Genomic DNA, 16,939 nt, shown 5'->3' with positions numbered 1-16,939 from the left:
TCCTCTAGATTTTCAGAAGCTTCACAGCCAAATCTCTACTTTGAAACCTCAGAGCTCTTGCAAACATTTTGTGAAGTTTTGTGTCCATCATGCTCTAATTGTAGAGTAACTATATGAAAGCACAAATACTATAACATGGCAATTTTGTCATTAAAGGGGTCTTTATTTTTGAATATATTGGGATCTACTTAAGTAAAGTACTCGTAAGTGAAGGCAGAAATTTCTTGTTCTCTTACCCTGCTACCCCACATTTCCTCCTTTATCCTTAGGCCCAAGATCTATAAGAAACTGATACAGGCTTTATTTTTGACTTTTTAATTTCTAAAGACTCTAAACTCCTGAAGAGTAAAAAGCTGTGAAGTATTGGGGGTGGTGTGAATTCACAGGACTAGAAGTCAGGAGACCAGGTTTTTGCATACAGTTCTACCACCAGCAAATTGAATGCTCCGAGTCTCTGACATTCTCTAATTTCAGTGTCTCTAACAAGAAAGGACAGACTAGATGATTTCCAGAAGTCTCTGAATCCCTTGATCATGTACTGAAAATCTTGTCTTGCTTAGGGCTGTGCATGAGACATCCTTTTGTCAGAAATAGACATCAGCGATGGGCTAGAAGGGCTAGAAGGGATGAAAATATACAGTAGCTTTTTCCCATTAATTTTTCTATTTCTAGAATTGTTCGAAAGATGAAAAGCAAATGCCTCTGAAAATGCCTTAAGCAAACTTAGGAACAAAATAGATACTGTATGATACCTCAGACCATTACACGTGCTGATACTGGCAGCGGAATCAAATTCATGGATGATGGATCCTTGGTAAAAACAGTGATCCTACAATAGATGAAGAGATTATTGATATAAATACATATATTCATATTATATAAATATTAATATATATGTATTTTATGTTCACAATATATCAGCATTTCATTGTCACAAATTACACCCACACTCATTCATTTTTTTGCTCATTGCACCCTGTCATTTGGAAAAATTTGAACTCCTTTAGAATCCTTTTATTTTAATTGCATCATCACTTTGTGTAAAGCAGGATCTGGATTCTTTCCTCATAAATTTAGCAGTATATTAGTTGATGAACCCAGCCTCAGAAATGGGACACTTTGTCTTATAAATATTTCTGCTTTTTTAAAAATTTTTTTTAATGTTTTATTTATTTCTGAAAGAGAGACAGCATGAGCAGGAGAAGGTCAGAGAGAGACGGATACACGAAATCTGAAACAGGCTCCAGGCTCTGAGCTAGCTGTCAGCACAGAGCCCGACATGGGGCTCGAACCCACAAACCGTGAGATCATGATCTAAGCTGAAGTCGGATGCTTAACCAACTGAGCCACCCAGTCGCCCCTAAATATTTCTCTTTTGATCCACCCTAAAATTTCTACCATACTTCCCTTCTTGTGTTATTATAATTTCTCCTGGGGTGCCTGGGTGGCTCATTCAATTAAACTTTCAACTTCAGCTCAGGTCATGATCTCGCAGTTTGTGGGTTTGAGCCCGCATCGGGCTGACAGCTCAGAGCCTGGAGCCTGCCTCGGATTTTTTGTCTCCTTCTCTCTCTGCCCCTCCCCTGCTCGTGCTCTCTCTCTCTCTCTTTCTCTCTCTCAAAAGTGAATAAACATAAAAAAATTATAATTTTTCCCTAGTTGCCTGTGAAATCAAGCCAATTTAAAAAAAATTTTTAAGCTTATTTATTTATTTTGAGAGAGACAGAGACAGTGCGAGTGGAGGAGGAGTAGAGAAAGAGGGAGAATCTCAAGCAGGCTCTGCACCGTCAGCACAGAACCCATGCAGGGCTTGAACTCACCAAATAATGAGATCATGACCTGAGTCAAAATCAAGAGTTGGACACTTAACGGACTGAGCCACCCATGTGCCCCATGTCAGTGTTTTTGCTAAAATTTTGCTAAAATTGCTAAAATTCGGTCTCACTCTCCAGCCAGGTCCCCTCAAGCCCTTTTCTCCTGCTGCTACACTTCCCTCAGGTTGGTATCCCTGTCACTCCCTATGTGGTGCTCTGTCTATAACGGTTCCATTGGGTAATCACCTTCTCCATTTTGTCCATCTATTCAACTCCTGTCCGTGTGTGATACTCCCCGTGTGATCCCAGACTCTCACAGGCCAACAACCACCCTCTGCATAAAAAAATGTTACCCAGTTTTCTTCCATTTCTATTTTACAAAGATTGCATGATGACTTATATTTCACAATTGACACATGCCTTAGACAGAGGAAATACATTTTAGAAAGTATACTTTTGGTGAAAGGGGATGATGTCATCTTTGGTTAGAAGGTTACAGAAGCCATGTTCTGGAAAGGGAAGGAAGGCTGTAAAAGTAGAACCTGTATCCACTGGAATAATATTAATGATAAACGAACAAAAATTTATTTGGAGAATGAAGAAGAGACCAAAACACTGGTGCATCAGAAGGCCCAGGCCAGGGAATAAGACTCATATAAGGGTCACTTAGTTGGAGGTTTTAAAATAGTTTCATGTTTTTAGGTTTTATCCCTTTAGTTTGATGACAATCTCATCAGGGTGTCTTCTACTTCTTTGGATCCTGCTTTACCCTTTCTCCAGACTTAACACATTTGGCATACATAGAAGTCAGTTTAGCAAAGAAAAATACATTAACAGTCATCCATTTGCTTGTTAGACAGTAGTCAGCCCCCTTTAGAGTTGGAAGGGTCATGTTTTCTATTCTAGAATGATTCAGTGACAGTATTCAACATAAGATTCATTTCTAACATAACATTTTCAGAGGCTGCCTGTAAAGCTAGATTGCATTTCAAAATCCCATGAGAAAGTTTCAGAAGAGAGACAGAGGAAGGTTCCATAAGGTACCGTGGTGGAGGGATAGCTGGTGATGGCCTCTCCTTTTGTGGAGTAGTGGGTTTCACTGTAATTTGAGGATAGGAACTCCCTGGAAAAGAAGGCAGAGAGGTAGTGAGAGTTACTCATTCTACAACGTTAACAGATAAAACCAATTATGGGGAAGAGAAGCCGTGAGGCTGCTTCCAAATCTCAGCACATTCCTCTCATGCTAAAAACACATAAGCAAAATCAACCACACTCACACGAAAAGGCTTAGTACCTAGATTTCATGGTTTGGTATATCACTAAAAGAGATTGAAACAGATTCTAAAAGCAAGTTGAGAAAAAAGTTAGAGAAAATGCTATCTAAGTAAAGTCATATATATATTGGATACAAAATATATTTGATGTATATATCATATATACATAAAATGCATATATCTTAACCCATCAGCTACATATTTAGATAAAAGCAGTATGTATTAATCATAATATAAGTTTAGAAAACACAGACAAGTATAAATGAAACTTTCACCACGGGGAGACAACCACTGCTATTATCTTCATGTAATTCTTCTTGTTTTAGGTTTATTTGCTTGTTTTGAGAGAAAGTGGAGAGGGGCAGAGAGAGAGGGAGAAAAAGAATCCCACACGGGCTCCCCACTGTCAGCACAGTGCCCAGTGTGGGGCCCAAACCCATGAATCCTGAGATCTGCCCAAGCTGTTCCATTTTATTGCTAAGTAATATTTCATGATATTGATTCTGTTTAACTATTGACTTGTTGAAGGAGATCTGAGTTGTTTCTAGTTTAAGGGTATTATGAATGAAACTGTAAACATTTGTGTATAGTTCTCTGTGTAAACATAAGTTTTTATTTTTCTGAGATAAATACCCAGGAGTACAATTGCTTCGCCTCAGGGAGGTTGCATGTTTGTTCTTTTTTAAAATTACCAAATTGTTTTCCAGAAAGTAATATTATTTAATATTCCCATCAGCAATGTATTAATGATCTAGGATTCTTTATATCCTTTGCCAGCTTCTGGTGATATAATTATTGTTTTAGTTTGAGCCATTCTAATTGAATGAAATGCTATTGTAGTTTAATTTGCATTTCTTGAATGATTAATGATGCCATGCATTTTTTCAAGTGCTTATTTGTCATCTGTATATTCTCTTTGGTGAGATGTCTCTTCCTATCTTTTGCCTATTTTCCAATTGAATTGCTTGCTTTATTATTGTTGAGTTCTGAGAACTCTTTATTTTTCCAGACGCTAGTCCTCTGTCCATTTCCAAATGTGTCATGCAGCTTGTCTTTTCAACCTGATAATGACTTTTGTGGAGTTAAGCACTTTCAATTTCAATGAAGTCCAATTTGTCAACTCTTTTATTAGTCATGTCAAATGATCTGGTATCAAGTCTAAGAATTCTTTGCCTTAGTCCTAGATCCTAAGATATTGTCTTGTTTTATCTGAATGTATTATAGTTTTGCATTCTACACTGAAACCCATGATCTATTTTGAGTTAATTTTGGCATAAACTTGGTATAAGCTTTGAGATTTAAGTTGCAGTTCATTTTTTTTTTGTTTTTTTTTTGTTTGTTTGTTTGTTTGTTTTGCTATGGATATACAATAGTTCCAGCACTTTGGTGGAGAGATTTGGTGAAGAGATTATACTCTCTCCATTGATTTGCTTTACCAACTTTGTCAAAAAAGAATTGGCTCTACTTGTGTGGAACTATTTCTGAGTTTTCTATTTGATTCCTTGATCTATGTGTCTATTCTAACAGTATGACTCTGTATCTATATAATATTTCTTGAAGTGATTATTCCTGTTTTATTATTTTTTCAGATTTATTTTAGCTACTCTAGTTCCTTTGTCTTTCCCTATAAATTTTGGAATTATCTTGTCTATATTTTATAAAAAGTCTTATAGTAATTTCAATGGGAATTGCGATAACCCTATATATATCCACTGGAGAATTGACATCTTTATCATGCTGTCTTCCAGTAGAGTAATACCAAATAAGACCCCATCTATTTACATCTTTTTGATGATTTTCTTCCAAATTTTGTAATTTTCAGTGAACCAGCTTTGTATTCATTTCTCAGATTTGTAACTGTTTTATTTCTTTTTGAACAATTGCAAGCGGTGTTATATTGTAAACTTCAGTTTCTTGATGTTCATTGTGAGTATATAAAATACAATTGATATTTTTATGATGAAATATTCTATGAATTTGTTGGACCCACCTATTACTTCTAGGAGAAGTTTTTTGTTTGCTGTTTGGTTAGCCTGTTTGTTAAGTTTTGTAGAACTTTCTATGCAAACCACTATTATGTCATCTGCAAGTAAGGACTTTTTTCCTTCTACTTTTCTGATCTATATGCCTTTTCTTTCCTTTCCTTTCCTTTTCAAGTAGCACTGACTAGACCTTCTGGGAATATGTTGAATAGCAGTGGCAACAGTGCACATATTTGCCAGGTTCCAGATTTTAGGAGGAAAACATTCAGTTTTTCACCAATAATACGAGGTTTGCTCTAGGCTTTTGTAAATACTCTTTATCAAGTCAAAGACATCCTCTTATATTCCTAATTTTCTGAAATTTTTAATCATAAATGATTGTTTACCCATTTGGTGTTCAGTTGACCCAATCAGTGTTTCCACTGGACGAATAAAAATCTGATCTGACATGGTTGGCCTCTGAAGATTAACCTCTATTTCCCAATATCAGCTTATAAAATAAGTATTCAGTATGCTTAAAACCAAGTCAAATGAAACTCATAGGAGAAATACGTGAAAAAGTGGCTACAGAAAACATGACAAAAATCTAAATTAATAAGATTGAGTTTCTGTTTGTTACCATAAGATACGAAAATATCTAATAAGCAATATTCACAGATTTGAAAGGTCATAGTATGCACTAAATTCACTTACTTCTTGGAGTGAACAAAGGTAATGTTGCCCATCAGAGGTATCAATATTAGCTTAAACTACTTTGTATGTCTACAAATCTATAGCATACCACTCCAGGCTCATTAACAGAATGAAACAATAGCTAATATAATAAGATTTGGCTACTTGAGGCACAGGCAGCATGGGGTAATTTTGAAAGCAGGTAGAACTAAGTTAGAGAATCAGCACCATCATCTGCACTGTAGCTCTGAGAAGTTTTGCTTGAGTGAACCTATGATTCTTCTTCAGTAAAACTGAAGTAAAATGTTAGCCTTCTTCCACCTGAGAATATATGCAGAGTCTGAATAAATTATCAAAGAATTATGTTCTTAGGTTAATTCTATTTCTATACATTTGTCCAATGGACAACTCCAGAGTGGAAGAAAGATTTTTCTCCTTATTTTATATTTTTGTTGCTGTTGTTTTTAGCTAATAGGCTAGAGTCTCAATTCTTTTTTTTTTTTTTTTTTGAAAGAGATAGAACATGCGTGTGCACAGGTGATTGGGAAAGTAGCAGAGGAAGAAAAAGACAGAATCTCAAGCAGGCTCCACACTCAGCAAAGAACCAGACAATTATGACCTGAACCAAATCATGACCTGAGCCAAAATCAAGAGTCTGACACTCAACCAACCACCTGAGCCACCCAGGCATCCTCCAATCCTTCAATAGAGTTATCCTTCCACTTAGCATATGATAATTCTTCATGATTTTAATGTTAGGGCTGAGAGACAGAACTATTGTGTATAAGAATGGCCCAAAGGAAAACAATGGAAATTGAACAATAACAACACAGAAGTTGTAAAGAAAGCTAAGGAAGAAATCAAGGGCTTTTGAATTGTCTAGCTAACACAAAATAACTTGATGAAATAAATTCTTCTCAGTTCTTACTTTATTCTCCAACAGAACTTGGTTTGATATCTATTTTAAATAACTTCAGCAGTCCACTCTAAGAGACCACATTTTTCAAATTTCCTCTGTTCCACTGATTCACAAAAGACTCCCAAGTTCCAAACAAACAGAAACCCAGGAACTAAAGCACTGTGTCTGTAATTGTTAAGATGTTGAAATAGGATGAGTTTATATTAGAAGACTAGGAATTCAGAATATATACGGATAACAGTGACTTGAGGAATTCACTTCACTGGTAGTTTTTACAAAAACTGAGATACTACAGACTAATACATCTATAAGGTGTTGAATTATAATAGAACTTACCTTGATCTCAAAAGGTGAAGTATTAAGGTTTTTCTAGTTAACCTTAGTTCATACAACAATTCTTCTTCATAAGTTTCCTGCAAAACAGTATCCATTGTGTGGCTTAAATGTGTACTCATTTAGTGTGTGTTGGGGTGGGAAGTAGGGTGGGTCCTGGGGGAAATTAGACTTTATCAATCTACCTGACAACCTACCAGTCAGGGCCAGGCAAAATGATCAATATGGATGAGGCTGAAATAACGAAAGCCAATATATATGGAGGATTTTGCTTGTAAGTTATATTTTTGTTAAATTTTTTGATGGGCATTTTTTTCTAGTTATAAAATGAAATGAAAATATGTTTACTCTCTCCTCATAGATCTTTTGTTTCTATATTTTTAACAATTTTGGGTATACTCTTTATAGTCTACCGTCTCACATAAAAATAAATCATGACCGTGACCATTTTCCTTTTCCAATAAATTTATAGTATGTATTTTATGGCTGAAAAGCACAATGTGAACTTATTTAATCTATATTCACATCAGAAGTTTGATTTGAGGTATTCACTGTAGTTAGACATAATTTCTTTATCGGCAAAGTGGAAAAAATGCAGTTTTTTGATAAATATTGCAAAATAACCTGAAAAAAGGAAGCACAAAATTAGAATTTCACTGGAAATTTACAATGGCTCTTGTTTTCTTGCCTTAGATATTAACATTAATGAGATGATAACTTACCGTGACAAATTGTTTTCTTTGATGACCATTGGAGTGATATTTTTCTTCTGTTCATTTCGTATATGTTGTTACTTGTATATTTATATATGAATTTCTAATTTATATCCTTTAACTATTTTCTTTTGTGTTGTTTTATTTATTTATGATTCATAAGAATTATTTATAATTTCAGGATTTGCAGTTAGAGGTCATATACCTAGCACCTTCCTTAGTTTATTGTTCTCCCATGTATTCAATAGCTGTTATTTCAGGCACACTGATAATGTGGAAAATACAATGGTGCACAAGATGGAGAGAGGTCACTGCCCTTATGGAAGCTACAGCTTGGCAAAGAAGAAAATCAATCAAATGTAATTGAATATTATAAGTGTCATAAATGGAGAGATGAAGTGACTATGTGAGGGATGTTGAAAGGAAGAGTCAGGGGCAGAGAACAGCACATGCAAAAGCTCTGAGGTAAGAAAGAGCTTGACATGTTTGAGAAATCCAGAAAAGTTCAACATGCCTGGAAAATCAAATGTAAATTGAATAAGTGTGAAAAATACAAACGTAGGAAAGTGCCGAATCATGTACCAACTAGTCACTTAAGAAGATTTGGGAATCCTAAGAGCAAAGGGAAGAAAAAAATGCAGAAGTAGGTATGGTATTATAGACAGTCTACTTCTTATGGATAATGGACCAGCAAAAATCACAGCTGTAGGCAGGAAAAACATTTAAAGACTGTAGATGGATTATAGGTACTTGGGCAAGGGAGTGGCAGCAATGATAAGGGAGAGTAGATAATTTCAAAGGATATGTTTATTTACATGCTAGAATCTACCTAAGCTCAGTGATTCTTTGATGAGGGAGGCGAAAGTGAGGAGTGAAGAATTCCCTCAGGTTTCTAGTTTGTTTAAACTATGCTATTGAAATGAGGGTCTTCTGAAGAACGGCAGCTTTGAGGAAAGGAGAGGGGAGTTTTGTGTTTCTTAAACGTGAGGTGTGCATTAGGGCATTTTTTACTGCAAGTGTAACATAAAATTAGGATTTTATTATAAACACAGAATTCACAGTGGGCCAGCAAGAACCTAGCTGCTTTCTCAAATAGGAAGGGTGGAATCCCATTTACAACATGATAAACTGTATGGATTGTATATTAGCTAGTATTCAGACACTATTGTTAATATTGTTAAATGTGACATTGCTGTTAATCTTGTCCTGCATATTGTTTCTACGTAAATAGAATTTTGTAATTTTACATTTAATTTAGAATTTTATTTAATTTTTAAATTTCTTTTTATTTTAGAATCATTTTAGACTTAGAGAAGAGTTGGAAAGATAATCAGAGAATTCCCATGTACCCCACAACTCAGATTTCCACACTGTTAACATCTTACATTACTATTATGTACCCATCATGGCTTATGAACCAAGACTGACATTATCATTTAAAGTATACATTTATACAGGTTTCCTTAGTTTTGTTTAACATCCTTTTACTGTCTTAGGATCCCATCCAGGACACCATATTACATTTAGTCATGGCTCCTTAGCTCCTCTAGACTATGACAGTTTCTCAGACGTTTCTTATTTTTTTGACAACGTTGACAGTTCTGAAGAGTAACGATCAACTATTTTATAGGTTATCCCTCAATTTAGGTTTTTCTGAAATCTAGCTCATTACTGGACCGAGACTGTGGAGATTTGTGAGAAAAACAACAAAATAAAGTACCACTTTCATCTCATCATATTAAAAGTACATACTATCAGTGTGAGTCATGACAGATGATGTTAACCTTGATTAACTGGCTGAGGTAGCATTTGTCAGCCTTTCTTCATCTGTGAGCTAACAGTGTTTCCCTTCCAGAGGTCACTATGCACAGGTCATGCTTAAAGATGGTGAGTTATGTCCATCTCTTGGAAAGGGTCATGTCTACATCAATCTTTTAACTCTTATGAATAGATTTGTCTAGTCTCCCCATTTATGTTTTTATTAAATTATTCATTTATACAAATATGGGTTCATGGACATTCATTTATACTTCTTTATGGTCCAAAACTATGTTTTTAATTTTGTTGTTCAAATTGTCCCTTCTTTTGCTTACTGGGAGCTCTTTCATCTAGCTCCTGTGTTCTTTTGACATACTCCCACTGATGCAAGTTTGGATTATTTGTTTGTTTGAGAACTTCTTTACTTTCTGGTAGTATAAGAAGCTCCAAACCCATCTTTTATAATTCCTGCCACAGGCCAGGCTCATCTTATATATTCATAGTGGGATTTTCCAAGCTTTTTTAAAAAAATGTTTATTTGTTTATTTTGAGAGAGAGGGGGAGAGAGCCTGTGCACAAGTTGGGGAGGGCCAGAAAAAGAGGGTGAGAGAGAATCTAAACAGATTCTGCGCTAACAGCACAAAAGGGGGGCTCAGTCTTCTGAACCGTGAGACCATAACCTGAACAGACATCAAGATTTGGACGCCTAACTGACTGAACCACTCAGGTGCCCCCATAATGGGACTTTTAATATCAGTCCTGATTTGCAGAATGGTGGCAGAAGACTGGTTTTGCCCACTTGGGTGAGTACCAAACTTCAACTAATAAAAGTTTTGTTTTGTTTGATTGTTGACCTGCAGTGTTATAGTAATATAACATTTAAGAAGGTGACAATGGAATTGGAGATCAAAAGAAAACACTATCTACAAGGAGATTATTAGAGAAAAAATGGTTAGACATTATCTCCTGACAGCAGCAGGTAAAGAATTGTATTTTCATGCTCTCGAGCCATTTAGGTGGGATCGTTTGGAAAGCTGAAAGGTGTCTTGCTTATGGCTGACAAACCTAACAAATGAGGGCATGGAAGGCTGGTTCTCTACACTTCAAGGGAAGAAAAGCCAGGGCATCTGGGTCGCTCAGTCAGTTAAGTGCCTGACTTCAGCTCAGGTCATGATCTTACAGTTTGTGGTTTTGAACCCTGCATCAGGCTCTGTGCTGACAGCTCAGAGCATGGAGCCTGCTTCAGATTCTGTGTCTCCTTCTCTCTCTGTCCCTCCCGCACTCATGCTCTGTTTCTCTGTCTCAATAATAAATAAACATAAAAAATTTTAAGAAAAAAAAGAGAAACAATTTCACTGGGAAAAGTTAGCCCACTCAACAATTGTTGGGGCAAAATGACAGTCCGTATTCTCCATGGACAAAGTAAGAAATGTAAGGTTCACAATGTAAGCAAGTGTCTGGTAACAAATATCTAAGGACAGTCACAGAATGTCTTTCATAGTAGTGGGAATTGAAAAATTACCTCATTTTGAAGTGTGTTTCCTATTATATGTATTACACATTGGTTGCATAAACATTTGGGGTTTTTTTTAAAGAAAATTTTAAATGTTTGTTTTAACACCTGAATACGCACTATTCTCAGCAACAGGCCAAATGTGTTCCTGTGAAAGTTGTCTGACTTTGCTACAGAAAGCTGCTGTAAAAATACAAACCTGCATATTACAACTCTGAGAAAACGTTCAGAGATTACATTACATAGGTGCCAGCTCAGAACAAATGAGGTTGCCTTAAATCAGCCCAGAAGGCTGTTAGTGGGAATCCTGTTAGTGGAAGATTTTATTTTACTTTAAAAAAAATTTTTTTTAAATTTTTATTTATTTCTAGGAGAGAGAGAGATAGACAGCGCGAACAGGGGAGGGTCAGAGAGAGAGGGAGACACGGACTCTGAAACAGGCTCTAGGCTCTGAGCTGGCAGTCAGCACAGAGCCCGACACGGGGCTCGAACCCACGAACCGCGAGATCATGACCTAAGCGAAAGTCGGACGCTTAACCGACTAAGCCACCCAGGCGCCCCTAGTGAAGATTTTAAATGGCACCCCCTGAAATCCAAATTTTACTCCATCTTATTTCCTAATCCATCAAAGCCTGGCTTCGCCCCCACCAAGCACACGCTGTAAACCGAGTGGGAGTCAGCAGAAACATCAAGACTCCTCTCTTGTTCAGTGCAGACGCGAGCGCAAGGCTGCTTTCTACATATCCTGTGAACGCAGTACGTTATACGTATTCAACCCAGACATGTACCTGTATGTCATAATCATGGATGTGCCAAACATCTCTCTTCTGCATCAGAGGAAGCCTTTTAGGATAAACCAGTTCTTGGCCGTGCGCTCCACGGATCACCTTTTCTAAAAGGAAGCATAAGGGGGAAAATACATCTGGCATTAACATTCGCCCACAGTGACTGGAGAACAATTATTCTCACAGGGGTCTCTTGCTCCCAATTAGCAGCCAGGTACAGCGTCACTATGGCAGGTGAGGAAATTGAGACTGGCATTTCCAAATTAGGAAAATGAAAGCAACAGTGGAAAGTAGACAGAAAACAATTAGGTCCTTTGCCTTCTTCCTTCTTTCTACCTTGTTCTGCAGTTGCCACTTAAATCTCATGCCTGCCTCTGGGTTCTGCCCCACAACCCCCCAGCCTACACTGGGATGGGTTGTAAATTGTAAATTACCATTCGTGTAAATTACTGATTTTTGTCTCCCAGGCACATTTGCATTTGAAATCTTAACTCTCTTAGCTAAATACAGGGCTTTCTCTTGCTGAAAAGGTTTTAGGTACTGTTGAATCAGTGCTGAACTTAATAGTCAACGCAACCCAACCGGTGTCATCCTGAGGTGAGCCCCTAGTAACCTCACTGAAGAGCCATCAGGGTTCAGAAAGACCATAGGATTTTAGAATCTGCTATTACCTGAATCAAGTAAGTTTTACCACTTTATTAACAGTGTGACCATAAATCCTATTTCCATTCTTTCTGATCTGTATATATTATTCTCAATTTCTTTATCTATAAAGTGGAAACAACAACTTCAAATTTAACACATGCTAATGTACAAAGTGGCCAATGGCTAGCACGACGTGTGCTCTGTTGGAGATATTCAGAAATGTCCATTCCTTCCTCCTTCCCACTGTAAATCAGACTACGTAAGACTGAGAAGGTATCTCATAGAATCATAGAATCTCAGTATTTGTTATAACTGGCCCAAGTCCTATACTCTGTTCTCAGCAAAATCATGGATGGGAATTCATGTTTTTATCATTTACAGTTTAAATATTGTGACTAAAGACACATTACTTCATAGCCTAGAAAGAACACCCTAATAAAAAAAATTAAGACATACCTTTAACCTGAAAAATGAGTATGATGATGAAAAGCCAAGTCCTGGGGAACATTCTGAAGGATTCTGGTGGATGGAGACACGAGTGCTTGGGAAAAGTTGAGCACAGCTCCCTGCCTTTGCCTCCCCAGTGGGGTCAAAGTGCCCAACAGATAGATAGGCAGTTTTGATCCAGGTCAAGGAAGTGTTCCTTGCTTGTGTTGCATCATTTGTGAGGTGCTTGAGGCTAAAACCCAGAGGGTGGACATCATGTACTAATTAAAAGGACTACTGGCATGCTGTGGTGGAGGCAGACTGGGCAGAGATCTCTGCTTCATGCCTGATAGAAATAAACTTCTAGAGGTACCAAAAATCCGAAAGTGAAAAAAAACCATGTGTGTCTTAGAAAAAATATTAAAGAATGTTTTTATAAACTTTGGTTGAAGAAGGTGCATCTGAAGAATGCCATGTGTAGAAATTGTAAAGGAAGATTTGATAAAACTAGTGAGAAATACTGAGACCTTTCTACCACCCCTCAGCTATTAAATGCGGGGGCATGGGTAGATGGCCTTTCTACTGCTGCACCAAACACAAAATATTAATTCATATTCCACCCCCAGCTTCCACTCCTACTCTGATGAAAGAATCCAGAGTCCTGAGGCAAGAAAAGAAAATGAGGGGAAATAACTTGATCTTTTCTCACCCCCAACTTTATCAAGATACAACTAATATACAACACTGTGCAAGTCTAAGGTGCATGGTATAATGAGTTGACTTGATGGTAAGTTCCAGCACACTAAGTGTAGTTAACATCTATCATCTCTTACAGATAAAGACAAAAAGGAAAAAAATGACTTTTCCTTTATGATTAGAACTCTTAGTATCTACTCTAACAATTTTCAAATACACCATATAACAGTGTTCGCTATGTTATCATGTTTTACATTGTGTCTCTAGGACACATTTCTCTTATAACCGGAAGTTTGCACCTTCTGACCACCTTTATCCAAACTCATTTATAAAAACATGTTTATGCCATAAGTCACATATAAATTGAAATTAAAAGACAAAAGCTCCAGAAATGTATGAAACATTATATATATATATAATGTTTATATATATATATAATAAAAGGTAAGAGCAAATATCCTTAAAATGGAACTCTTTCAAATCAATACACAAAATAAGACATTAATAGACAAATGTGCAAAGAACCTGATAAGCCTATATATATGCCTATGATCTCTTCTTATATTAGGAGATATACCTTTGCCAATAAAATATTCTGGTGTTTGGGATTCTATCTCCTCCCCCACCTCATATTATTGATGATCCCTTTAATATAAATATATTTATATTATTGATATAAATTGATATAAATATAAATTGAGCCAATCTATGATAACTAGATAGAAGCCTTCTTTTAAAATTAGAGTTTAAGCCTCTTCCTTTCAAAAAATTCTACCCTCAATCCTATATTCCACAGGCCCTTACCACCACCTTATTTTTCATTCCCTTTTCAGCTAAACTTTTATAAAGTTTATCTCTACTTCTGGAAATTTTCTCCCCTCCAGCTCTTCCTAACACATTGCACTCTGCCTTTATTATTCTGCTGATATAGCTGACTAATCTTGCTTGTGATTTCACAATTTCTAAGTCCAATGGATATTTTGGTTCCTTATGTTACTTGCCCTCTTAACAACATTTGGCACTGTTGACCATATCTTCCCTATTGAAATACTCTATTTAATTCCCCCAACACAGTCTTTTTAACATTTTCCTATCTCTCTGGCCACTTGCGGGTGCATATTTTTTTTACCCAACCTTTAAATTTTGGAGTTCCTCAAGGTATTATCCCATACCTTCTTTTCCTCTAACTATCTGCCTCTTCCAAAATCATTTCATCATCAGTTATGGCTTAATTATAATCTCTCTGCTATGCCTCACATTTATACAGTTAGCCACCTGAGTGGTAGATCTTTACAGTCAACTTTCTACTCAACATCTCCATTAGGAGGGCTTGAAGCCCCTGCAAACTCAGAAGGTGCAAATCTTGTTCTCTGTCTTTGTTAATGATGTCAATATCCATTCCACATTGCAAGTCTGAAATCTGGTACCCATCACTGATTTCTCTCATAATCAATCGATCACTAGGTATGTTTATTTTGCTTCTAAAAAATATCCCATCCTCTTTTGTGCAGCTTTTCTGCCTCCATCTTAGGCCAATTTCCTACAGACTCTCTTTGGCTACATTCTAGCAAGTGTGATCTTTTCAAAATGCAAATCTGATCATGTCACATACCTATTGAAAATTGCTTCAATAATTTATCTTTGGTGTTGGGATCAAGATTTATCTGGCTTTAAAACCTCAAAAAGTAAATTGTCTACCATTTTTTAATGCTGTTGCTATGGGCAAAGTATAAAGCATTACTTCTGTTTTCTCATCTATAAAATGGGCACTGGGCATAATAAACACATGTCTCATAAGGATAGTATGAGTATTAAATTAATCTGTGTTGAAAGCAATCTTCCATTCCACAGTCCATTTTCACTCTCCAATTCTCTTAGTTGATTATTTCCTATCTTCTCTTTTCTCATCAAATTTCAAATCTCTCTGTACTTACTCTTAGCTGATCACTGAGAAGCAAAGAAATCACCAGAAAAAAGAATTCTCACCTTCTCCTATTATCACATCTACCTTGCTATCAAGATGTTTGCAGTATAGACTAGTAGTCTCCTGTTTCTGTGGATGGACTGCCCATGCCTGTAAGGTCTACCCACCATTAACATATTAGATTCCATTCCTTCTCCTCCCTCCAATGTCATCACTCAGGCAATTGTTCTCTTTCATCTGAATTAGTATATCTGCAAACATGGTGTCATTTTTGTCCATCTTTTTAAAAAGGACTTCTCCTTTAACAACAGTCTCCCCTCCACCCAGCTACTATCCCATCCTTGATTTCTGTTATAGCACAGCTTTTTGAAAAATGAGTATACAGTTTATCTGCAGTTCCTCTCACCCCATTTGCTCTTGAAATTGCTTCAATCAGACTTTGTATCCTTCAGTCAACAAACTTGTTGTTGTTGTCCAAAAACACTTCTTGTCCATGCTACTCATGAGCTGCACTTTGCTACATCCAGTGGCCAATTCCCAATTCCCACTAACCTGACATTTTAGCACCATTTGATACAATTTTATCTTTTGAAGAGTTTAGCTCATGGTATATATACTATGGATCTTCTCTGTGCTTATCACCCCTTCTTCTTAGTCCCTTGTTCGATCCTTCTTTTCTGAGTGTTTAAATATTCTGGATTCCTAGTGCTCAACTCTTAGTACTTTTCTCTATGTACGGTCACTAACAAAGTAATTATCATCTAATCTCATGGCTTTAAATATCATCTGTGACAGCATGGCTGTCAAATTAATTAATCTAACCTAAATGTCTGTGAATTTCAGACTCAGAGAGACAACTCTCTTTTCAACATCTTCATTTGAAAATCTAGTAGAATCTCAAACACAAATATGAAGCTAGATTCCTGATCTTTCTCTTCAAAGCTGGTCTTTCCAAAGTCTTTCCTATATTAGAATATTACAACTCCATCTTTTCATCCTTGATGCCTTCCTTTTCCCCATTTTGCATCTTATCCATTATCAAATCCAGTTGTCTCCAGTCTCAGAAGACATCAGGAACCCAACCACCTCCAGCTGTATTTACTGTAGCTATGCTGATCCAACATGTGATCATCTCTAGCCTAGTTTATTAAAATAGCCTCTTAGTTGACCTTAGTGGTTTTCTCTTAGTCCCTTACAGTGTATTGTCTTCATATCTTCCAAAATGATCTCATTAATATACATTGCATTATGTGATTCTTCTGCTCAAACCTTTTCAGCGGCTTCCTGTCTCAGAGAAGTCGCTGAAGACCTGTGGTAGCCTCTAGGATCTATATGATTCAGTGTAATGCTTTCTGGCTTCATATCTTACTAGTGTCCTCTCACCCACTCATATCCAGTCACCATGTGTCCCTGCTTTTTATAAAACATGCCAAGCATATTCTGCTGTGAGTATTCCTTCTCCTTTCAGCCACATGTCTTGCTTCT

General features: G+C 36.7%; 1 protein-coding gene across 1 annotated transcript in view; it reads right to left on the bottom strand.

The window, feature by feature from the left end:
- Positions 1–12,916, bottom strand: part of ADAM7 (ADAM metallopeptidase domain 7) — a 52,550-nt gene extending 39,634 nt beyond the window's left edge. Inside the window, exons 1-5 of the mRNA XM_039218171.1 lie at positions 12,865–12,916; positions 11,767–11,870; positions 6,998–7,074; positions 2,859–2,937; positions 753–829 (exon numbers count right to left, since the gene is read on the bottom strand). Coding sequence (XP_039074102.1) covers positions 753–829; positions 2,859–2,937; positions 6,998–7,074; positions 11,767–11,870; positions 12,865–12,916 — 389 coding nt within the window. The remainder of the gene's footprint in view (positions 1–752; positions 830–2,858; positions 2,938–6,997; positions 7,075–11,766; positions 11,871–12,864) is intronic.
- Positions 12,917–16,939: the final 4,023 nt, after the last annotated feature.

This window comes from Hyaena hyaena, unplaced genomic scaffold (assembly GCF_003009895.1).
Source record: "Hyaena hyaena isolate Hyena2069 unplaced genomic scaffold, ASM300989v1 scaffold_741, whole genome shotgun sequence".
Classification (NCBI taxonomy): domain Eukaryota; kingdom Metazoa; phylum Chordata; class Mammalia; order Carnivora; family Hyaenidae; genus Hyaena; species Hyaena hyaena.
Note: the sequence above shows the minus strand (reverse complement) of the source record. Positions and strands in the feature narration are given on the sequence as shown.